Genomic DNA, 25,183 nt, shown 5'->3' on the forward strand with positions numbered 1-25,183 from the left:
TGCAGTGGCGGCCGCACAGACAGGACAGCTGAGCTGAGCGACGGCTCAGCTGTCCAATAATGTATGAATGAAGCAGCCTGTGTGCCCAGCCAATAACTGAGTGGCAGGCTGTTTCATTTATACATTATTGGACAGCTGAGCCGTCGCTCAGCTGTCCTGTCTGTGCAGCCGCCGCTACAGTGGGGACGGGAGCGCAGGTAAGGAGCTTGGCTTTCGCTGGCATGTGTCCGTGTGTGCTGCTTGGGGAGGCCGTGTCGCCAAGAGACACAAGCATGGAGACAGTCTGTGGAGGACGCTTTGTCTCAGGTACAGGCAGTCTCAGGGTCTCAAAAGCGTGTTTTTAACCAGATGGCAGATACAGGTACCGACACGGACTCTGACTCCGATGTCGATTTGAATGAGGCCTCTTTGCATCCACGGGTTGTCAAGAGTATTCACTACATGATTATAGCCATTAAAGAGGTTTTACGTATATCTGAGGAACCGGCCGTTCCTGACACGAGGGTTTGTTTATTTAAAGGGAAAAGACCTGAGGTAAAGTTTCCCCCCTCTCATGAAATGAATGAGCTTTGTGAAAAGGCTTGGGAGACGCCTAAAAACGGTGGCAGATTCCCAAGCGAATTTTGATGGCATATCCTTTCCCCTCTGCCGATAGGGAAAAATGGGAGTCGTCGCCAAATGTGGACAAGGCTCTCTCGCGATTGTCCAAGAAGGTGGCACTTCCGTCTCCTGACACGGCTGCTCTCAAGGATCCGGCGGATCGCAAGCTGGAGACGACATTGAAGTCCATTTTCGTAAATACTGGTGCATTGCTCAGACCTGCTGTGGCGTCGGTATGGGTGAGTAGTGCTATTGCAAACTGGGCTGAAAATTTCGCTGCTGATATGGATGCTCTTGATAAAGATAATATTCTTTTGACTCTTGGTTATATCAAGGACGCTGCGGATTACCTAAAGGATGCGGCGAGGGATGTTGGCCTCTTGGGATCAAGAGCCAATGCCATGGCGATTTCGGCCAGGAGGGCGCTGTGGGTTCACCAATGGAATGCTGATGCCGACTCCAAGAAGAATATGGAAGCTCTCCCTTTTAAAGGTAGTGTCTTGTTCAGTGACGGCCTCGCTGACCTGGTGTCGACCGCTACGGCGGGTAAGTCATCTTTTCTTCCCTATGTTCCCACACAACAGAAGAAGGCACCCCATCAGCAGATGCAGTCCTTTCGGCCTAATAAATACAAAAGAGGTAAGGGCTCGTCCTTCCTCGCTTCAAAGGGTAGAGGCAGGGTGAAGGAAGTCGCCTGCAGTGTCAGGCACCCAGGACCAAAAGTCCTCCCCTGCCTCTACCAAGTCCACCGCATGACGCTGGGGCTCCCCTGGGGGAGTCCCTGCTGGTGGGGGGCCGTCTCCGATTCTTCAGTCAGGTATGGGTTTGTTCAGCTCTGGATCCTTGGGTATTAGACATAGTGTCCCAAGGGTACAGACTGGAGTTTCAGGACATGCCCCCCAATCGTTTTTTTCGTGTCGGCCTTGCCAACTTCTCTTCCCAAAAGAGAGGTGGTAAGGGATGCGATACAAAAGTTGTGTCAACAGGGGGTTGTGGTACCGGTTCCCCCGTCAGATCGGGGAAAAGGGTTCTATTCGAGCCTCTTTGTGGTGCCAAAGCCGAACGGCTCGGTCAGACCGATTCTGAACCTGAAATCCCTCAATCCATACTTAAAAATTTTCAAGTTCAAGATGGAGTCTCTTCGAGCGGTGATCTCCAGCCTCGAAGGGGGTGATTTTATGGCGTCAGTCGACATAAAGGATGCTTACTTACACATCCCAATATACCCCCCTCATCATGCCTTCCTGAGGTTCGCGGTGCAGGATTGTCATTACCAATTTCAGGCATTGCTGTTTGGGCTTTCCACGGCCCCAAGGGTTTTCCCCAAGGTAATGGCAGAAATGATGGTCCTCTTTCGCAAGCAAGGGGTCACAGTTATACCGTACTTGGACGATCTCCTGATAAAGGCGAGGTCCAAGGAACAGTTGTTAAGAAATGTGGATCTCTCACTGTCGGTTCTGCGTCGTCACGGTTGGATTCTAAATCTGCCAAAGTCTCAGCTGATCCCGGCCACTCGGCTGCCCTTCCTGGGCATGATCCTAGACACGGAGATACAAAGAGTGTTTCTGCCGGAGGACAAAGCTCTGGAAATCCAGACCATGGTCAGGGAGCTTCTGAGGCCGACAAGTGTGTCGATTCATCAATGCACTCGGGTACTAGGGAAGATGGTTGCGGCTTACGAAGCCATTCAGTTTGGCAGGTTTCATGCCCGGGTGTTTCAGTGGGATCTGCTGAAAAGATGGTCCGGGTCTCACCTGCACATGCACCGGAAAATATGTCTATCTTCCAGGGCCAGGATTTCTCTCCTGTGGTGGCTGCAAGGCTCTCACCTTCTAGAGGGACGCCGATTCGGAATCCAGGACTGGGTCCTGCTGACAACAGATGCAAGTCTCCGAGGTTGGGGCGCATTCACGCAAGGAAGAAATTTCCAGGGAAAATGGTCAAGCCAGGAATCTTGTCTCCACATAAATGTTCTCGAGTTGAGGGCCATTTCCAACGGATTGCTGCAAGCAAAGAACCTTCTTCAGGGTCTTCCTGTCCTGATCCAGTCGGACAACATAACAGCGGTAGCGTACGTAAATCGCCAAGGCGGAAGAAGAAGCAGGGTGGCTATGGCGGAGGCCACAAGAATCCTTCGCTGGGCGGAACAGCACGTGAGCGCTCTGTCAGCAGTCTTCCTCCCGGGCGTGGACAACTGGGAAGCAGACTTCCTCAGCAGACACGATCTCCATCCGTGAGAGTGGGCTCTTCATCAAGAGGTATTTGCAGAAGTGACAAGGCGTTGGGGAATTCCTCTGATAGACATGATGGCGTCTCGCCTCAAAAAGAAGCTTCTAAGGTATTGTTCCAGGTCAAGGGACCCCCAGGCCAGTGCAGTGGACACCCTGGTGACTCCGTGGGTGTTTCAGTCTGTGTATGTGTTCCCTCTGCTTCCTCTCATTCCGAAGGTACTGAGGCTCGTACGACGAACAGGGGTTCAGGCGATACTCGTCGTTCCAGATTGGCCAAGGAGGGAATTGCTAGTGGAAGATCCCTGGCCGCTTCCTCTAAGAGAGGACTTGTTAATGCAGGGGCCATGCGTATTTCCGGACTTATCGCGGCTGCGTTTGACGGCATGGAAGTTGAGCGCCAAATCTTAGCTAGGAAAGGTATTCCCGGGGAGGTCATCCCCACTCTCCTTAAAGCTAGGAAGGAGGTTAAGGCAAAACATTATCACCTTATTTGGAGAAAGTATGTTTCGTGGTGTGAAACCAAAGCAGCTCCTGCGGAGGAGTTTCACTTGGGTCGGTTTCTACATTTTTTGCAGGCAGGCGTCGATGCAGGCCTGAAATTGGGCTCCATCAAAGTGCAGATTTCGGCTTTATCTATTTTCTTTCAGAAAGAATTGGCCGTCCTTCCAGAGGTTCAGACTTTCGTGAAGGGAGTGCTGCATATCCTTCCTCCATTTGTGCCGCCGGTGGCGCCGTGGGATCTTGAAGTGGTCTTGCAGTTCCTTATGTCTCACTGGTTTGAACCATTGCGTAAGGTTGAGTTAAAGTTTCTTACTTGGAAAGTGGTCATGCTTTTGGCTCTGGCGTCTGCCAGGCGAGTGTCCGAGTTGACGGCCTTGTCTCACAAGAGCCCATGTTTGATTTTTCATTCTGATAGAGCGGAATTGAGGACTCGACAATAATTTCTGCCGAAGGTGGTTTCTTCGTTTCATATAAACCAACCTATTGTGGTACCTGTGGCTACGGATGCTGTGGTGGTTCCAAAATCTCTTGATGTTGTAAGGGCCTTGAAGATTTATGTCGCCAGGACGGCTCTTACTAGGAAAACAGAGGCTCTATTTGTCCTGTATGCTTCCAACAAGATTGGAAATCCTGCTTCTAAGCAAACTATTGCACGCTGGATTTGTAATAAGATTCAGCAAGCTCATTCTTCGGCTGGGCTGCCGTTACCGAAGTCTGTGAAGGCCCATTCTACCAGGAAGGTGGGCTCATCTTGGGCGGCTGCCCGAGGGGTCTCGGCACTTTAACTTTGCCGAGCAGCTACGTGGTCGGGTTCAAACACTTTTGCTAAGTTCTACAAGTTTGATACCCTGGCTGATGAGGACCTTATGTTTGCTCAGTCGGTGCTGCAGAGTCGTCGGCACTCTCCCACCCGTTCTGGAGCTTTGGTATAGACCCCATGGTCCTTTTGGAGTCCCCAGCATCCTCTAGGACGTAAGAGAAAATATGATTTTAATACCTACCGGTAAATCCTTTTCTCCTAGTCCGTAGAGGATGCTGGGCGCCCATCCCAGTGCGGACTGTTACTAGCAGTTGTTGTATTAATAATTATATTTGTTACACGTGGGTTGTGTATTATTTATATTCAGCTTGTTGCTGTTAATTCATACTGTGTTCTGGTTTGTTGATACTCCGGTTGTACGGTATGTTTGTGGTGTGGGCTGGTATTTTTCTCGCCCTTAGTTTAAACAAAAATCCTTTCCTCAAAATGTCCATCTCTCCCGGGCACAGTTCTTATAACTGAGGTATGGGGGAGGGGCATAGGCGGAGGAGCCAGTTCACACCCAGTTAAAGTCTTTTTTTAGTGTGCCCAATTTCCTGTGGATCCCGTCTATACCCCATGGTCATTTTGGAGTCCCCATCATCCTCTACGGACTTGGAGAAAAGGATTTACCGGTAGGTATTAAAATCCTATTTTGTTTTATATTGGATATTGAGAATATGCTCTTGGATTGCCAACATTAAAATCCGCGAGTGTAATCCATAAATACATCACTTAGGTATTAAACAAATATTATTATGTAATATACTAATTTTAATACTATTACAAGTTGTTTGTTTATTGCTACAAACAAATGTGTAAATATTTGAGTGGTTGCATCAATAAAATGCTACTGTACTTTGCACATAAAGAAGGTGAGGGTTGGAGGTGAGAGCCCTCCGCTTATCAACTGGTTAAATGCCTACTTTGTTTTCTAAAGCCACAATAACATTTGCCTCAGTTCTCTTTTATCCCTTTTGTTTTAATCTACATGCCTGATTAATTTTGCACATCCCTAAGAAATGAGCAGCTAATTGCAAATTAGGATTGTGTGTATATGATAATTCCTGTTTAATGTGATTTGTAGTAGTGTATCAGGATCTGTGGCATTCCTTCCTGTGCAAACTGTTGTAATTATCTTTTTGGTATCTGCCATAACTAAAGGTAGAAAGGAATATCCTTGACTTGTTTGTGCACATAGATCTTCTACATAAAACAAATGCATAATAATGACTGACCACACATTTCAGTGTATCAGACCATTCCAGTTCTAAGAAAGAAAATTATGAACTCAAAGGCTTAATTCCTTTACAATTGAAGCTTACATTTGCGTATATATAAATATAGTAACTTTTATTTAACCTGATGTGAGTGGCTAATTATTCTCTGTTAAGCAATGCGGAATATGTGTACTCTATATAAATAACTGCTAATAAATAAATTATTTCTAAGTTGTGTTTATCCCTCAGTTTAAATAGATTTTTCCCTAATTTTGAATGATCGGCAAAGCAATAGGTAGCTGTATTATCATTAATTAGTCAATAGTGTTGTCACCAGACATCCTTAGTGCATGTAACAAGATACATTGTCACATCAGGGTATAATTGCTGTGCAAGGCTCTTGTTGAGATAGTTTTCTGCCAAAACAAAGGCTAAAATTGGAACCTAACGTAAAATAGATTTAGAAGTGGTATACCAAGATAGAAAACATTTAACAAAAAATAAAAATATTAAATCATAGTGTGTGAGAGGTAGACCTATTGGTCTCTTCTACAAACATAATTATTATTTTTGTCCCAGTTTTCTGCAATATACCGTTTTGGTCAATATCTAAATAAAAATTGTCCTGGTATATTTCACACACTATCACATCTGCAAGAAAAATAGAAAATTCCAGATACTGCACTAATCATGACTATTTATCAGTCATTGCTGCATTTTTCTGGAGAGTCTATAATTGTATGCATTTGGAAGGTTTAACACTTCCTGACAGAATCTATTAAGGGGAAGTATTCTCGCATAACTGTCACAGGCAGAAACAAAAGACCTTGCAAGTTGGTGTGTACAAACCAGTGTACAAACCACTAACATTCTTAAATGGCCCTTTTTCATGAATTTCATCCCTTCCAGCCAACAGGCTGTAGAAAGAAGCAAGGTGTAATAAAACAGTAAACCTATACATTCTTCTAAGGGGATTTATCTATGGCTTAAAAACAATTGTTATTTTGTGGGCAAAAAAGAAAAAAAATTCTCATTAGCAGATGTGAGTGCTTTGAGTAAAAAGACTTAAAACTAGGGTTGCTCTCAAGACTGCTTTGAACTTAACAAGCACCGATTGTGGAGCAGACCAGTTAATGAAAGGAAATTAAATTTTTTGCCCACTTCCCCTGTTAGCGTCCGTATTCTTCATGAGTCTGTAACAGGGTGCTGAAGATTTTCCTTTCTTTTGAAAGAGAATTTTACTATTTACAAAAAAATAACATGGAAAAATAAATGCATTTGAACATAAGTAAGTTAACAAGTAGGTGGTATTCAAGAATATTTATATACAAACGCCAAGTTGTCTATAAAGTTGTTTTGCTGAAAATCCATATTTACTTAGATAATCGCACATTATTTACTTACATAATATTCTATAATATGTACTTGTTGTGCTACATGTATTTGTAAGAGTGAGGTTTTTCCCTTTTAAATATTCTAATTCTGTTTTTGCATTCATGTATAAGATTTGCTTGTACAGATATGCAACACAGACTACGATGGACTATAATATGGTTATAGCTGTGCTTCATGACAGTTGATATCAAACATTGTTCTCCCCTTTTTTTTGTGTACTTGTATTATTATACTTAAACAGAGTTGTTAAAACCAACAGTATTTGAAACAATAGAAAATCATCTCCCCCTGCTGACAGCTTCATGGAAAACATGACAGAAAAAGAGAAGAGGAGACGGTAACAAGCTGTAGCCAACAGGCTGTAATTACCTGATTTATGGCCCATTATGGATTGTAAACTCTGAAATTTAATCACTTCAATTTGACCATTGCATAGGGCCATCTCTCAGTGGCAGCCCGGCATCCTGTCAGCTGATTGGGTAGCTCCTTCAGTTTGCCTCTTGTAGTATAACTATGATGAGGTAGAATTTACATTCCACTTATGGTATTAATTTTACATTCCTCTGAATGAACCGGGTCAGAGGTTGTAAAATCGAACATTAAATGAATCGGAGGAGACAGTAGTGCAATATACGACTGCCCTAAGGACACAGTGCAATGGCTGATGGGATTAACGTGAGTCTCATTTCCTGCTTTTACAGGATGCAGATGAAGCTGTCAGAATTGCAAGGGAAATTGGTAAGTTCTTAAATTAGCTATGGTGGGATTTGTATCCCTCTTAGCAGACATGCTTGACTAAATTAAATGTGTAATAGGTAATCCCTATAGAACAAATAATGTTTTAATAGTTTAAGATCTCATTTGCCCATGGCTTAGCATTAGTTACTTTTTTTTTCTCTCTCCACCCACACCACATGCTATCTTTAGCAAATTGGATATGATGTTTCATTTAGATAAAATATTTAAATGCTACAAGGTAATTTTAATTGTATTATTATTTCTCTGACGTCCTAGTGGATGCTGGGACTCCGTCAGGACCATGGGGAATAGCGGCTCCGCAGGAGACAGGGCACAAAATTTAAAAGTTTGACCACTAGGTGGTGTGTACTGGCTCCTCCCCCTATGACCCTCCTCCAAGCCTCAGTTAGGTTTTTGTGCCCGTCCGAGCAGGGTGCAATCTAGGTGGCTCTCCTAAAGAGCTGCTTAGAAAAAGTTTGTTAGGTTTTTTATTTTCAGTGAGTCCTGCTGGCAACATGCTCACTGCAACGAGGGACTTAGGGGAGAAGAAGTGAACTCACCTGCGTGCAGGATGGATTTGCTTCTTAGGCTACTGGACACTAGCTCCAGAGGGACAATCACAGGTACAGCCTGGATGGGTCACCGGAGCCGCGCCGCCGACCCCCTTGCAGATGCCGAATAGAGAAGAGGTCCAGAAACCGGCGGCAGAAGACGTCTGTCTTCATGAGGTAGCGCACAGCACTGCAGCTGTGCGCCATTGCTCTCCGCACACTTCACACCAGCGGTCACTGAGGGTGCAGGGCGCTGGGGGGGGCGCCCTGGGCAGCAATGTAATATACCTATTCTGGCTAAAATATATCACATATAGCCCCTGGGGCTATATGGATGTATTTAACCCCTGCCAGGTTCCAAAAAAACCGGGAGAAGAAGCCCGCCGAAAAGGGGGCGGGGCCTATTCTCCTCAGCACACAGCGCCATTTTCCTGCCCAGCTCCGCTGCGAGGAAGGCTCCCAGGACTCTCCCCTGCACTGCACTACAGAAACAGGGTAAAAACAGAGAGGGGGGGCACTTATTGGCGATATTTATAATATTTGAGCTGCTATAAAGGGAACAGACTTATTAAGGTTGTCCCTATATATATTTATAGCGCTTGGGTGTGTGCTGGCAAACTCTCCCTCTGTCTCCCCAAAGGGCTAGTGGGGTCCTGTCTTCTATCAGAGCATTCCCTGTGTGTCTGCTGTGTGTCGGTACGTGTGTGTCGACATGTATGAGGACGATGTTGGCGTGGAGGCGGAGCAATTGCCTGTAATGGTGATGTCACCCCCTAGGGAGTCGGCACCAGAATGGATGGCTTTGTTTATGGAATTACGGGATAGTGTCAGCACGCTACAAAAGTCGGTTGACGACATGAGACAGCCGGCAAACCAGTTAGTACCTGTCCAGGCGTCTCAGACACCGTCAGGGGCTGTAAAACGCCCTTTACCTCAGTCGGTCGACACAGACCCAGACACTGACACTGAATCTAGTGTCGACGGTGAAGAAACAAACGTATTTTCCAGTAGGGCCACACGTTATATGATCACGGCAATGAAGGAGGCTTTGCATATCTCTGATACTGCAAGTACCACAAAAAGGGGTATTATGTGGGGTGTGAAAAAACTACCGATAGTTTTTCCTGAATCAGAGGAACTGAATGAAGTGTGTGATGAAGCGTGGGTTACCCCAGATAGAAAACTGCTAATTTCAAAGAAGTTATTGGCATTATACCCTTTCCCGCCAGAGGTTAGGGCGCGCTGGGAAACACCTCCTAGGGTGGATAAGGCGCTCACACGCTTATCAAGTTAAAGGATGCATTTCTTTATATGCGAGATGCACAGAGAGATATTTGCACTCTGGCATCAAGAGTAAGTGCGATGTCCATATCTGCCAGAAGAAGTTTATGGACGCGCCAGTGGTCAGGTGATGCGGATTCCAAACGACATATGGAAGTATTGCCGTATAAGGGGGAGGAATTATTTGGGGTCGGTCTATCGGATCTGGTGGCCACGGCAACGGCCGGAAAATCCACCTTTTTACCCCAGGTCACCTCCCAGCAGAAAAAGCCGCAGGCTTTTCAGCCGCAGTCCTTTCGTTCCTATAAGAACAAACGAGCAAAAGGACATTCCTATTTGCCCCGAGGCAAAGGAAAGGGTAAGAGACTGCAACAAGCAGCTCCTTCCCAGGAGCAGAAGCCCTCCCCGGCTTCTACAAAGGCGTCAGCATGACGCTGGGACCTTACAAGCAGACTCAGGGGCGGTGGGGGGTCGCCTCAAACATTTCAGCGCACAGTGGGCTCACTCGCAGGTGGACCCCTGGATCCTGCAGGTAGTATCTCAGGGTTACAGGTTGGAATTCGAGAAGTCCCCTCCTCGCCGTTTCCTAAAGTCTGCTTTGCCAACGTCTCCCTCCGACAGGGCGACGGTATTGGAGGCCATTCACAAGCTGTATTCTCAGCAGGTGATAGTCAAGGTACCCCTCCTACAACAGGGACAGGGGTATTACTCCACGCTATTTGTGGTACCGAAGCCGGACGGCTCGGTAAGACCGATTCTAAATCTAAAATCTCTGAACCTGTACATACAAAAATTCAAGTTCAAGATGGAGTCACTCAGAGCAGTGATAGCGAATCTGGAAGAAGGGGATTTTATGGTGTCCTTGGACATCAAGGATGCTTACCTTCATGTTCCAATTTGTCCTTCACACCAAGGGTACCTCAGGTTCGTGGTCCAAAACTGTCATTATCAGTTTCAGACGCTGCCGTTTGGATTGTCCACGGCACCCCGGGTCTTTACCAAGGTAATGGCCGAAATGATGATCCTTCTTCGAAGAGAAGGCGTCTTAATTATCCCTTACTTGGACGATCTCCTGATAAGGGCAAGATCCAGAGAACAGCTGGAGGTCGGAGTAGCACTAACCCAAATAGTGCTCCAACAACACGGGTGGATTCTGAATTTTCCAAAATTCCAACTGATCCCGACGACACGTCTGTTGTTCCTAGGGATGATTCTGGACACTGTTCAGAAAAAGGTATTTCTTCCGGAGGAGAAAGCCAGGGAGTTATCCGATCTAGTCAGGAACCTCCTAAAATCAGGAAAAGTATCTGTGCATCAATGCACAAGAGTCCTGGGAAAAATGGTAGCTTCTTACGAAGCGATTCCATTCGGCAGATTCCATGCACGAACTTTTCAGTGGGATCTGCTGGACAAATGGTCCGGATCGCATCTGCAGATGCATCAGCGGATAAAATTGTCCACAAGGACAAGAGTGTCTCTGCTATGGTGGTTGCAGAGTGCTCATCTGTTAGAGGGCCGCAGATTCGGCATACAGAACTGGGTCCTAGTGACCACGGATGCCAGCCTGAGAGGCTGGGGAGCGGTCACACAGGGAAGAAACTTCCAGGGCGTGTGGTCAAGCCTGGAGACGTCTCTTCACATAAATATACTGGAGCTAAGAGCAATCTACAATGCTCTAAGCCTGGCAAAACCTCTGCTTCAGGGTCAGCCGGTGTTGATTCAGTCGGACAACATCACGGCAGTCGCCCACGTAAACAGACAGGGCGGCACAAGAAGCAGGAGGGCAATGGCAGAAGCTGCAAGGATTCTCCGCTGGGCAGAAAATCATGTGTTAGCACTGTCAGCTGTGTTCATCCCGGGAGTGGACAACTGGGAAGCAGACTTCCTCAGCAGACACGATCTGCACCCGGGAGAGTGGGGACTTCATCCAGAAGTCTTCCACATGATCGTGGTCCATTGGGAAAGACCAATGGTGGACATGATGGCGTCCCGCCTCAACAAAAAACTGGACAGGTATTGCGCCAGGTCAAGAGACCCTCAGGCAATAGCTGTAGACGCTCTGGTAACACCATGGGTGTACCAGTCAGTGTATGTGTTTCCTCCTCTGCCTCTCATACCAAAAGTACTGAGAATTATACGGCAAAGGGGAGTAAGAACGATACTCGTGGCTCCTGATTGGCCAAGAAGAACTTGGTACCCGGAACTTCAGGAGATGCTCACGGAAGATCAGTGGCCTCTACCTCTAAGACGGGACCTGCTTCAGCAGGGACCGTGTCTATTCCAAGACTTACCGCGGCTGCGTTTGACGGCATGGCGGTTGAACGCCGAATCCTAAGGGAAAAAGGCATTCCGGAAGAGGTCATCCCTACCCTGGTAAAAGCCAGGAAGGAGGTGACTGCACAACATTATCACCGCATTTGGAGAAAATATGTTGCGTGGTGTGAGGCCAGGAAGGCCCCGACGGAGGAATTTCAACTGGGTCGATTCCTACATTTCCTGCAAACAGGATTGTCTATGGGCCTCAAATTAGGGTCCATTAGGGTTCAAATTTCGGCCCTGCCGATTTTCTTCCAGAAAGAATTGGCTTCAGTTCCTGAAGTCCAGACTTTTGTAAAAGGAGTACTACATATACAGCCCCCGGTTGTGCCCCCAGTGGCACCGTGGGATCTTAATGTAGTTTTGGATTTTCTCAAATCCCATTGGTTCGAGCCACTCAAATCGGTGGATTTGAAATATCTTACATGGAAAGTAACCATGCTACTGGCCCTGGCTTCAGCCAGGAGAATGTCAGAATTGGCGGCTTTATCATATAAAAGCCCATATCTGATTTTCCATTCGGACAGGGCAGAACTGCGGACGCGTCCTCACTTTCTGCCTAAGGTGGTTTCAGCGTTTCACCTGAACCAGCCTATTGTGGTGCCTGCGGCTACTAGCGATTTGGAGGATTCCAAGTTGCTGGACGTTGTCAGAGCATTGAAAATATATATTTCAAGGACGGCTGGAGTCAGAAAATCTGACTCGCTGTTTATACTGTATGCACCCAACAAGCTGGGTGCTCCTGCTTCTAAGCAGACGATTGCTCGTTGGATTTGTAGCACAATTCAACTTGCACATTCTGTGGCAGGCCTGCCACAGCCTAAATCTGTCAAGGCCCATTCCACAAGGAAGGTGGGCTCATCTTGGGCGGCTGCCCGAGGGGTCTCGGCATTACAACTCTGCCGAGCAGCTACGTGGTCAGGGGAGAACACGTTTGTAAAATTCTACAAATTTGATACCCTGGCTAAGGAGGACCTGGAGTTCTCTCATTCGGTGCTGCAGAGTCATCCGCACTCTCCCGCCCGTTTGGGAGCTTTGGTATAATCCCCATGGTCCTGACGGAGTCCCAGCATCCACTAGGACGTCAGAGAAAATAAGATTTTACTTACCGATAAATCTATTTCTCGTAGTCCGTAGTGGATGCTGGGCGCCCATCCCAAGTGCGGATTGTCTGCAATACTTGTACATAGTTATTGTTACAAAAAAATCGGGTTGTTATTGTTGTGAGCCGTCTGTTCAGAGGCTCCTACGTTTGTCATACTGTTAACTGGGTTCAGATCACAAGTTGTACGGTGTGATTGGTGTGGCTGGTATGAGTCTTACCCGGGATTCAAAATCCTTCCTTATTGTGTACGCTCGTCCGGGCACAGTATCCTAACTGAGGCTTGGAGGAGGGTCATAGGGGGAGGAGCCAGTACACACCACCTAGTGGTCAAACTTTTAAATTTTGTGCCCTGTCTCCTGCGGAGCCGCTATTCCCCATGGTCCTGACGGAGTCCCAGCATCCACTACGGACTACGAGAAATAGATTTATCGGTAAGTAAAATCTTATTATTTTCACATAATTTTATAGATTTTATATATTGACATAACATTTTATAATACACAGAATTTCATCAACAGAGCCTCACTATTTACAGAATGTTGACACTGTTATTGAGGATTCTCTACTGGTTTGGCTTTTCTTTGTGAATAACAATTTAGGGATACTTACCTGTTGAATTAAAAATTGTGATTTCTCTAATGTCCTAGTGCACTGATGGCTAACCTTGACACTCCAGCTGTTGTTGAACTACACATCCCAGCATGCCATGCATCAGTTTTGCTATTTGGCCATGCTAAAACTGATGCAGGGCATGCTGGGATGTGTAGTTCAACAACAGCTGGAGTGTCAAGGTTAGCCATCACTGTCCTAGTGGATACTGGGGTATAGATCAGGTCCATTGGAGCCTGGCACTTAAGAAATCATTAGTGTGTGCTGGCTCCTCCCGTCTATGCCCCTCCTAGCAGACTCAGTTTAAAAAAATATGCCCAAGGAGCTGGGTGCATTCTCTGGAGCTCCAGAGAGTATTCTTCAGAAGTTCTGTTTATTATTTTCAGGCAGCACTGGTTGACAACCAGTCTGCCTGCATTGTGGGACTTAGGGGCGGGACTGAACCAATTTCCTATAGAGTTAATGGTTCGTATCCCCGCTGACAGGACACTGAGCTCCCGAGGCACTGTTTCTCATGCCCCAGGGTGTGAGCCGACGCCGGCAGCATGCCGCCACCCCTAACAGATGCCAAAGTAGACGCGGTGCGGTGAGTACTACATCGGCGTCCCGGTTAGTGGTTCCCCGGTGACAATGACGGCATTAGGGCGCGGCAGTCACCGGGGCTCGAGCTGCCGTGCCTGCTGGGAACCCACACTGGCGTGGAGGTAAAAGAGGGATCCTAATCTCTTTTTTTACACAATTCTGACATTACAGTCAGTATAATCTATATAGGGACCGTGCGCCATTGAAGGGGTGGGGCTTCCCGGAGAGCGAGACCAGAAGCTGAAAGGCACCATTTCCTGCTGCTGCCTACAAGCTTCACGCTGAGACTGCTCCTCCACAGAACCCACTGAATCGCCAATTGTACTGGTACCAGGGAGTCTTATAGAAGGGGGGGGGGGGGGGGGGAGCAGAGCCGGCCACAGGCAAACTAGGCAATTGCCTAGGGCATTTGATATGCCTAGGGGCATCAGCAGCTTCTGCTGATTAAAATGATATGCGGCATGCCTATATTCTGTGTGTAGCATTTCATATGCAGATACAGCCACAGTCGCACACAGAATATAGGCATGCTGCATATCATTTTAAACAGCAGAAGCTGCTTGTGCATCCTAGCCACATAGCAATGCAAATAAGATGCATTTTCATAAAAAAAATGTGCCCAACGTTAGCATTGAGGCAAGGTTTATGAGGACACATCTGTATCCAAGCAGAGGCATAGGTCACAGTGTTAGTGGCAGTGTGAGTGCTGTGTGCATGTGAGTGGGTTGGTTGTGCAGTAGTGTTCAGAATATGTGTAAGGAGCATTATGTGTGTCATGTAAAAATGCATTAATAATGTGCAACATATGTGTAAGGGGCACTATGTGTGTCATTATGTGTATAAGGGCATTAATAATGTGCGGCATATGTATAGGGGGCACTATGTGTGTCATTATGTGTATAAGGGCATTAATAATGTGCAGCATATGTGTAAGGGACATTATGTGTAAAAGGGCATTAATAAAGGTTGTCCTAATGTGTAAGGCGCATTATGTTTATAAGGACATTAATAATGTGTCTCATATGTGTAAGGGGCATTACTGTGTGGCATTATGTGTAAAAGGTGCTCTACTATGTGGCATTGTGTATAGAAAGGGCACTACTGTGTCGTCTAATGTGAATAAAGAGCAATAGGGTGTGGTGTAATGTGAATAAGGAGCAATTCAGTGTGATGTAATGTGAATAAGGGGCTAGACTGTGAGGAGTACCGTTTATATGGTAAAGTGACACTACTGTGGGATGTAATATGAATTATGGACACTATCGCATGATCAAATGTGAATAAAGTTACAGTACTGTGTGACGTATTTGGAATTGGGGTTACTATTGTGTGTCCATGCCCCTTGCCAGCAAACACACACCCCTTTTTGGGCTGTGCACCAAATGTGCGAACTGTTCCTATTTAAAATATAGGGGGTACAAACACCTGGGAAAGAGGTGCAAGGTCAGAGGCGGAACCAGCGGTGGTGCTAGGGGGCACCAGCCAAAATCTTGCCTAGGGCATCATATTGGTTAGGGCCGGCTCTGGGGGGGAGCATATATACAGCGGTTACACTGCTGTGCTGATAACAAACATATAAATATACCCAGTGGAGCGCTGCTCTGGACTGAGGTATTGTGTGCTCGTCCCAATCCTCTCTGTGTCAGTCCATTCAGGGCTGTCTGGGGTTATTGTGCTGTTTCATCAATGTGTTGTCACTGCATTGTGTTATAACTCTGTGTTTTCTGCTATTAGCATGTCTGGGAAAAAGTCTGTGTCCCTCTTGCAACACCAAGTTTACACCCTCTTCACAGGGGTCTCTATTTTGTACCCAGTGTTCTCTGCCTTTCATAAGCTAGTGGCTTGCAGGAACCAGAATGGTTAGAATCATTTAAAACAATGATTACTAATATAAATTCAGAGTTAGCTGCTGCAAAGCCAGAAGGGCAGACCCTGTAGATGATGTATTGGTTAAGATTGCTGACCACAGACAGGCTACTCAGCCCCCTCTGGTGGTCTCTCATAAATGCACACTCCCACAGGTGCTCCACTCTAACTCTGATATTGAAATACCAGAGTTAGATGAGGGAGAACTGGAGGTGGATGATGACAATGCTGAGGCCCTGATTTATGCTAGTAGCGAAGTCCTCAACATACAGGATAAGGAGACAGACCCAGGAGAGGAATTGTGGGTGAATCCTGACAAGAAATTTATTACTCCTAAGCAGTTACTAAATTCCTTTCCCTTTCCTGCTGAGGATAGGAAAGTTTGGGAAAACCCATCGTCTGTGGATACTTCAGTGTCCAGGCTGTCACAGTAAATCATACTGCCTGTACCTGGGGCTATCTGCCTTAAAGACCCAGCTGACCGCAAAATTGAGACTACACTCAAATCAATCCATACTGCAGTGGGCATGGCCCAACGCCCCACTATAGCTTGCGACTGGATCTCTAGGGCCATTGTTAAATGGTCCGATAATATAATAAATGGTTTTCGACTCCCTACCTCATGATGAGATCATTATACTACTGCAGCATATCGAAGATGCTTCAGACTTTGAGTGAGGCGGTTAAAGAATTATGTCTCATTAATGGCCCGTCCATGGCTATGGGCGGTCTTGGTTCGCAGAGCCCTGTGGCTGCGACAGTGGTCAGCAGATGCTGATCCCAAAAGGGGTGTTGAGAACCTTCCGTTTACAGGGTATGCCTTATTTTGAGAAGAATTAAAGAAGTGGATATCTCAGGCGACGGCTAGTAAGTCTACCTATCTGCCGTCTGCTGCAGTTCCTGCCAGACGTCCCTACCCTGGGCCCTCTCTGCAGTCCTTTCGTGTTGCAAAATTCATAGGCAGAGGTGCGTCCAGTGCCGCAAGAGGAACTCGCGGTAAGTTATAAACCAACAGCTGCTGGAACTCTGGACCAGGCCTCCGGATCCTCATCCACAAAGCCCTCCGCGTGACGATTGGCCCCAGCAGCAAGGCGACTTCCAAGTAGGTGCTCGCCTTCAGCACTTCGCCCATACATGGGCAAAGTCCTGCCAGGACCCTTGGATGAGGGAGCTCATATCCCAAGGATACCGGCTGGAATTCCAGGAACTACCACCTCTCAGGTTTTTCAAGTTGGCCTTACCAGCTTTTCCTGTAGCAAGAGTTAACTTGCAAAAGCCATTCAAAAATTGCTTTCCTCAGGAGTTATTGTTCCAGTACCTCCTCCGCTGCAAACAAAGGGATTTTACTCAAGTCTCTTTGTGGTTCCGAAGCCAGACGGCTTGGTACGGCCGATCTTGAATCTCAAATCCCTGAACCTGTATCTTCGCTTGTTCAAATTCAAGATGGAATCCCTAAGGGCAGTGATCTCCGGTCTGGAGGAGGGGGAGTTCATGGTATCTCTGGATATCAAGGATGCATACCTTCATATCCCAATATGGCCGCCTCATCAGGCGTACCTTCGATTCGCTGTACTGGATCACCAATTCCAGTTCCAGGCCTTACTCTTTGGTCTTTCCACAGCTCCAAGGGTATTCACTAAAGTCATGGCGGAGATGATGTTGCAGTTGCACAAGATGGAAGTCAACATAGTCCCATACTTAGATGGTCTCCTGATAAAGACGGTGTCCAGGGAACAGTGCTACACAGCATCAACTTTACAACTCGCCTGCTTACGGACCACGGATGGATTCTAATTTTCCAGAAGTCTCACCTGGAACCGTCTCACAGAATTAAGTTCCTGGGAATGATTCTGGACACGGTATCTCAGAAGGTATTCCTTCCGATGGACAAGGCCTTGACTATCCAGGCTATGAGCCGCTCGGTGCTCAGAACCCACAAAATCTCGATTCATCTTTGCATTCGATTGCTGGGCAAGATGTTATCCTCCTACGAAGCAATACAGTATGGCAGGTTTCATGTGCGCCCGTTCCAGCTGGATCTGCTGGACAAATGGTCAGGTTCTCACCTGCACACGCACGATAGTATAACACTTTTGCCAAAAGCACAGATCTCCCTGATATGGTAGCTACAAGTCTCTCACCTTGTGGAGGGTCGTTCTTTTAGTACCCAGTCTTGGACCCTACTGATAACGGATGCCAGTCTCAGGGGTTGGGGTGCTGTGACCCAGGGGGCCCAGTTCCAGTGGAAGTGGTCGAGTCAGGAATCTGCACTTCCCATAAATGTTCTGGAACTCTGGGCAATTTACAGTGCTCTTGTGCAAGCCTCCTATCTCCTTCGGAATCATGCCATCTAGGTGCAGTCGGACAATGCCACGGCAGTGGCGTACATCAACCATCAGGGAGGAACAAAAAGCAGGGCCGCGATGCGATAGGTGTCAAGATACTCCTCTGGGCGGAAGCCAACACAAGCACCATTTCAGCCATATTCATTCCAGGAATGGACAGCTGGGAAGCGGACTTCCTCAGCAGACACAACCTCCATACTGGGGAATGGGGCCTTCACCCTCAGGTGTTCCAACAACTAGTTCACCATTGGGGCTGTCCGCAGATAGACCTGATGGCTTCTCGTTTCATCAAGAAGCTCCGTCGTTACTGTTCCAGAACGAGTGATCCACAGGCGGCAGCAGTGGACACTGTGATGGCGCCGTGGATCTACCAGTTTGTATACCTGTTTCCTCCAATCCCTCTCATTCCCAGAGTTCTACAATGACCCAAAAGGGAACGAGTTCAGGCATTTCTAATTACCCCGGATTGGCCTCGACGGGCCTGGTACGCAGATTTACTGACCACGTCCCTGGAGGAGCCCTGGCATCTGCCGCTACTCAAGGACCTTCTTCAACAAGGACAGTTTGTCTATCCAGACTTGCTGTGGCTACGTTTGACGGTTTGGAAGTTGATAACCTTCCTACAGTCGGACTGGTTTGAACCCTTACACAGGGTAGACTTGAAGCATCTAAAGTGAAAGACAGTCACGTTGCTGGCTTTAGCCTCTGCAAGACGTGTATCAGAATTGGGGGCCTTATCCTGTAAGAGCCCATAATTTGATATCTCACGTGGATAGGGCGGAGCTCAGGACTCACCCGCAGTTTTTGCCGAAAGTGGTATCGGCTTTTCACATTAATCTACCGATAGTGGTTCCTGTGCTGTCTGACACATTGGTTGCTCCAAAGTCCTTGGACATTGTGAGGGCTTTGAGGATTTACATCAAGAGGACAGCTCGTCACAGGAAATCTGACTCCCTTTTTGTCCGTTATGAAGCAACCAGAATTGGTCGTCCTGCTTCTAAGTAGTCCATTGCTCATTGGCTCAGGTTGACGATTCAATAAGCCTATTCTTCGGCAGTACTGCCATTGCCGAATTCTATCCATGCCCACTCCACAAGGTCGGTGGGTTCTTCCTGGGCGGCTGCCCGGGGTGTCTCGGCCTTACAGTTGTGCCGTGCAGCTACTTGGCCTGGTTCGTAAAGTTCTATAGGTTCGACACCTTGGCCAGAGATGACCTTCAGTTTGGTCAGGTGGTTTTACAGGGGTCTCAGCACTCTCCCACCTGTTCTGGGAGCTTTGGGACTTCCCCATGGCACCCATGGTACTAATGTCACCCTAGTATCCACTAGGACGTTAGAGAAAATAGGAATTTAATACCTACCGGTAATTCTTTTTCTCGTAGCACGTAGTGGATACTGGGCGCCCGCCTCAGTGCTTCAAGTTCCTGCTTATCTGGTTGTCAGTGTTCTTGTTTGGGTCTGCTGTTGCTGTCCCTGTTCCATATTTGGCCAGCGTTGCTGTCCTTTCTTGTTGGCATTGTCTTCCTCTGCTATCTTTATTATTGTTGTGTGTTGGTTCGTTACCTTACCGCTTACTGGGGGTAATTCTGAGTTGATCGCAGCAGCAAGTTTGTTAGCAATTGGGCAAAACCATGTGCACTGCAGTGGGGGGGGGGGGGGGGGGGGCAGATATAACATTTGCAGAGAGAGTTAAATTTGGGTAAGTTATTTCGTTTCTGTGCTGGGTAAATACTGGCTGCTTTATTTTTACACTGCAATTTAGATTTTACTTTGAATACACCCCACCCAAATCTAACTCTCTCTGCACATGTTATATCTGTCCCCCCTGCAGTGCACATGGTTTTGCCCAACTGCTAACAAATTTGCTGCTGCGATCAACTCAGAATTAGGCCCATTGTGTTTATGTCCTTCTCTCAAAGTATGTCTGTCTCGTCGTGCACAGTTTTTCTAGACTGAGTCTGCTAGGATGGGCATAGAGGGGAGGAGCCAGCACACACTAATAATTTAAAGTGCCAGGCTCCAATGGACCCGATCTATACCCCATGGTTCTAATGTCATCCTAGTATCCACTACAGACTACGAGAAAAGGAATTACCGGTAGGTATTCAATTCCTGTTTTATTTAATTTTGCTCTGGAATATGAAAAGTATCTTGTGGTTTATTTAATTACAATCTTTCTATAGAAGATAGAACAACTATGGAAATGAAGAATGTTTTATTTCTTATACTTGTTCCCAAAGCATTATTTATGTCCATATTCAAAGCTTATATATGCTGTCATCTCCTATAAATGTATTTGCATCGCAGGTACATGACAAATATTATTATTGGTCATGTACTTTTGGTACTCGGTTGAAACCCCTCAGCTTAGATCTTTGCCCATGGAGTTAACCAGGTATCTGTTACGTTCTTTGTGCTCCGAACGAAAGATAGAGTGGTAAGTCCCGAGCACAAGAACGTGACGCTGAAATATTGACAAGGTATAACAATAACTCCTAGCAACCTAACTCCGTTGTTTCACCCGTGTGGTCAATCTACGCCTGCGAGACTATGTGTTCTTGGGCCCACGGCAGCCGCGTTTGAAGGGCGGATTAGGTCTGCCCAACTCTGATGCCCCCCGGTCTTAGTAAGAGACAAGGCGTAAACGGAGACGGGATGATAACAAGGGCCTCTAACTGAACACAAAACTGAGCTAGGGGCTACTACTGAACTACAAACTAATCGTATGTGCGGCACGGCCGCCAAAGGAAAAGGAAACCAAGGTACACTTTCCAAACCCTACACGGCACCGCTGTATACCAGGTCGGACAGCTATGGCGGAACACCTTCGCAAAAACACGAAAAACAAGAAAAAGGAATTCCAAGGCCGCAAGGCGCGGCTGAAGGCCGCTACTCACAACACCGGGAACATCCGAAAGTGAACCGGAATCTTCGGATCTCTAACGCAGGCGACAACCGACAGGAAGGCAGGGAGAACTGCAAGGATTGGCTTCCGACACCAGGAGTCAGGACCACCGGAACAATATGACTGGACTACAGAATACCGGACAGGGAATTTTCTCCAGAGCAGGAACAGCTCACAGGAAGCTACCACCGGCATCTGTGTAATGCACTGAGACAGAATATAACAGGCAGCCCTCCAATAGCTGCAGAGAACCTAATTAGTGATGTCGTGCAGCTGCCTTGCTGCACGGCTCAGAGCTAGACAGGTGTTACTTGATTTACATGGCAACGGGGAACGCGGTCCACCTGTGGTGTCCCCGTTGCCATGGACCCGGCGGCTCAGCGCGCACGGCGTCCTAAAGTTGCCAGGGACCCAGCGGCTCAGCGCGCACGGCATCTTGGCGTTGCTAGGCGCCCGGTGGCTCAGCGCGCACGGCGTCCTGGCGTTGCTAGGCGCCGTGCGGGGGAACAGGGAGGCGCGGTGGCCGTGACTGTTACTCGGCGAGAGCCGCCGCGCCTAACAGTATCGTCCAAGAAGGGGTATTACTCCCTAGGCTCTTGCAGCAAATCTGGATCTTTCTGTGATTTTGGGTGCCTATGAAGATCCTTGTTCACTAGTCTGTTACTATAATAGAGATGTGATGACTGCAGTTGATCTGGTCACCCCTGTGCATGTACAACCTTGTACACCACACTGTTAAATTCCCTGGTTTGACAACATTGCTAATGAGCTCAAGAAAAGGGGGCATAGGCTGGAAAGATGATGGAGGAAGACTAACCTGGTGGAGGATTAGATAAAACTAATAAAGAGTAATGAAGAATATCAAACCACAATTACCGATTAAGAAATCAAAGTTCCTCTCAAATAAGATCGCTGCAGCTAATAGGCCAGCTGAGCCTTTCCACACAGTGGAGATGCTTTGCAAGCCAGCATGCCTGCACTCTGATGAAACCCTCTCACAGGCAAGATGAAATAAGTTCGCAAATTTCTTTGCAGAGAAAGTAGCCACCATCCGTGCTGGAATCTCCACAATGCCATCAAAGGAGTGCCAAACTGCCAAGCCTGCCAATTTAAGCCGCCTTTCTTCATGGACCAGCACTGACCCAATGCATGCAAAAGACATTGCTGAAATTGTCAAAATGTTGCGTCCAGCTACCGTGCATACAGGCGTTTTTCCTAAACCACTAAAGGAAGCAATTGTTGGACTTCTTCTTAAAACTAATTTAGATCCTGACTGCATGACCGGGAAAGGTTATTGAGAAAGTGGTTGTAACTTGAAACCCTCCTGACAACCCATGATATCTATGATACATTGCAATCAGGATTGAGGAGAAGACATAGCACTGAAACATCCCGTGTGTGTGTGTGTGTGTGTGTGTGTGTGTGTGTGTGTGTGTGTGTGTGTGTGTGTGTGTGTGTGTGTGTGTGTGTGTGTTAAATGATCTTCTGATAGTAAGAGACATTGGGGGTAATTCCAAGTTGATCGCAGGAGGAATTTTGTTAGCAGTTGGGCAAAACCATGTGCATTGCAGGGGAGGCAGATTTAACATGTGCAGAGAGAGTTAGATTTGGGTGTGGTGTGTTCAATCTGCAATCTAATTTGCAGTGTAAAAATAAAGCAGCCAGTATTTACCCTGCACAGAAATAAAATAACCCACCCAAATCTAACTCTTTCTGCACATGTTATATTTGCCTCCCCTGCAGTGCACATGGTTTTGCCCAACTGCTAACAAAGATCCTGCTGCGATCAACTCAGAATTAGCCCCATTGGCATTTGATACTGTGGAACATGGGATTCTGATTAAGTCCCTAAAAAATTTCTGAGGACTGATGGCACAGTCCTTAGCTGGTTCAAATAATTTCTCACTGGCAGGTCACAGAGAGTTTTGTCTGGAGTAGACTCATTGTCACCAGTGCCACTGCCATGTGGTGTTCCACAAGGTTCTATATACTATCCTCTATGCGTTTTGCAGTATACATGCAGGTAAATTTTGACAATGTCGTTGATGCATGTACAGGACGGAGGCAGGATGATGTCACTGAACGAAATCGCTAGCTATATCATTCAGTGTATATGCACTACTTCGTTAGCCCGGGATTTCAAAGGTGAAGCACTGCTGATGTCGCTCATGGAGGGTATCGTTTAGACACTGATTATCTACAGAATCATAGCATTTTCCAGGATGTAGGCTTGACACTTAAACATCAGATATCAGCTACAATCAAATCCTCATTCTTTTTTTCTGAGCAACATCTCCAGAATCAAGAACTTAAGTCCCTCTGAAGATCTGCCAAAAGACATACATGCATTTGTATCCTCTCAATTAGATTATTGCAGTGTTTCTCAAACTGTGTGCCGTAGCATCCTGGGGTGCCTCCAGACACTTGCACGGGTGCCTTGGATTGGTGGTCCAGGACCAATTAAAATTAATTATGGTCAATGTAATAGGCAAAACCAGTGCTGGTGGTTGTCAATCATAAAATATGTGAACAAACAAAGCAAATCTTGTCCCTCATCACACAATTAAAACGAAGGATGACATATAATCAGATTTGACTTAATTTAATATTTCTTTCTAATTTTCTCAATAAGAAACTTTTGGCCTAGAGGTGCTGCGAAAAATTTCTGTTACTCTAGGGTGTCGTGATTCAAAAAAGTTTGAGAACCACTGGACTTTTGCAATGTCCTCTACCTTGTTCTCCCAGCAAAACAATTGCACCACTTACAGCTGGTGCAAAATGCAGCTGCCAGGCTATTAACCAATCAGTCTTATTCCAGCCACAAAACACCCATTCTCTACTCCCACCACTGGTTGCCTGTAAGATGGTGATCGTTTCTAAGATTGGCTTACTGATTTTCAAAGCCCTACATGACAGGGCCCTAGGTACCTGATTCCATACTGCCCAACTTGACTACTGTGATCTGTGGATAAAAGACTTTTATCACTACCTAGAATATCCAGTAATTCATCTGGTGGTTGAGTTTTTAGCCATGCGGCTCTGAACTCGCTTTCCCGTGCAGTTGGAAAGGCCCTCACTCTAGATTCTTTCAAAAACAGACTTAAGACTTTTATGTTTACTCAAGCATTTCCATAATGTCCCTTTAGTATCCCTTGAGTGGGGAATAAAGGAGAGTATCCAGAGACAACATGGTAGCATGGGTACAGTCTCTGTTAAGCAGTGAAACACGTGCACATGAAAAAAATGTCACTTGTGTATATAATAAATGTGTGTATAATTATGTGTATGTAATAAATGCTTTTGAACAGATGAGTCAATCCAAAAAGCAATGATGTATTGTTAGGATAATCATAGTTTTCACTTCTAATTCTTGTTGGTGGGCTTTTCTAATCTGGGCTCCTAAGATATGTAAGTGCTGCCTAAATAATTTGATCTTTGCAATAACAGTTATATAGGTATTAACTGCTTAGCACAGTATTTGGAGGAGTGAAATGGGTGAATACTCGTTTATGTGCAAACATTAGGTTGTATAGTGTGAAGAATTGTAACATAGAGGATGAATGAGATACATTATTCTGTACCACTTTACACAGTTTCATGCATATATAATAAAGTCTTTTAGTCATTATTATTAAACTGATCTATTTGTTGTGGCCCATGTGCAGTTGCAGACAGTGCTGCAGCTATTGTGTCATGCCTTACACTTATGCCCTTGTATTAGAAAACCAATGCAGCTGTAAGATATGTTTCCACATACTGTAAAACAGGCCGTGTATATATAATACAGTACAGATTGCGAGCATACAGAAATTCCCTTAAGTTTTACAGAAAGTGTCCTTGAATTTCTGCACGTTTGCTGCCCTAGTAGCCCTACTAAAGCAAATGAACACACTTCAACAGTCTCATTGTTTAATAAAATGTCCCTGAGAAATGAAACTGGACACATGAGCATAGCTGGGCCAGACCAGATATTTCAGTTTAATATGTTATCTTTCCTTCCTGATTTCCAGTCCTTGGAGATTCACAATTTTTTTGCCCCTTTAAAAAGAAGGTATTGTTTACAGTAACATGGGGCATGTGGCAAACCGTCATGTTCATATGACAAAGTGATCAAAGTCTGAACTTTTGTGTTTAATTGCT

General features: G+C 46.3%; 1 protein-coding gene across 4 annotated transcripts in view; it reads left to right on the top strand.

Moving 5' to 3' along the window:
- The window catches only part of PCCA (propionyl-CoA carboxylase subunit alpha), a 972,421-nt gene that overhangs the window by 341,807 nt on the left and 605,431 nt on the right, over window positions 1-25,183 (top strand). For all 4 annotated transcript variants that reach the window (XM_063953234.1, XM_063953235.1, XM_063953233.1 and 1 more), the window contains exon 8: window positions 7,448-7,484. In XM_063953234.1, coding sequence (XP_063809304.1) covers window positions 7,448-7,484 — 37 coding nt within the window. The remainder of the gene's footprint in view (window positions 1-7,447; window positions 7,485-25,183) is intronic.

Source organism: Pseudophryne corroboree, chromosome 2, assembly GCF_028390025.1.
Source record: "Pseudophryne corroboree isolate aPseCor3 chromosome 2, aPseCor3.hap2, whole genome shotgun sequence".
Classification (NCBI taxonomy): domain Eukaryota; kingdom Metazoa; phylum Chordata; class Amphibia; order Anura; family Myobatrachidae; genus Pseudophryne; species Pseudophryne corroboree.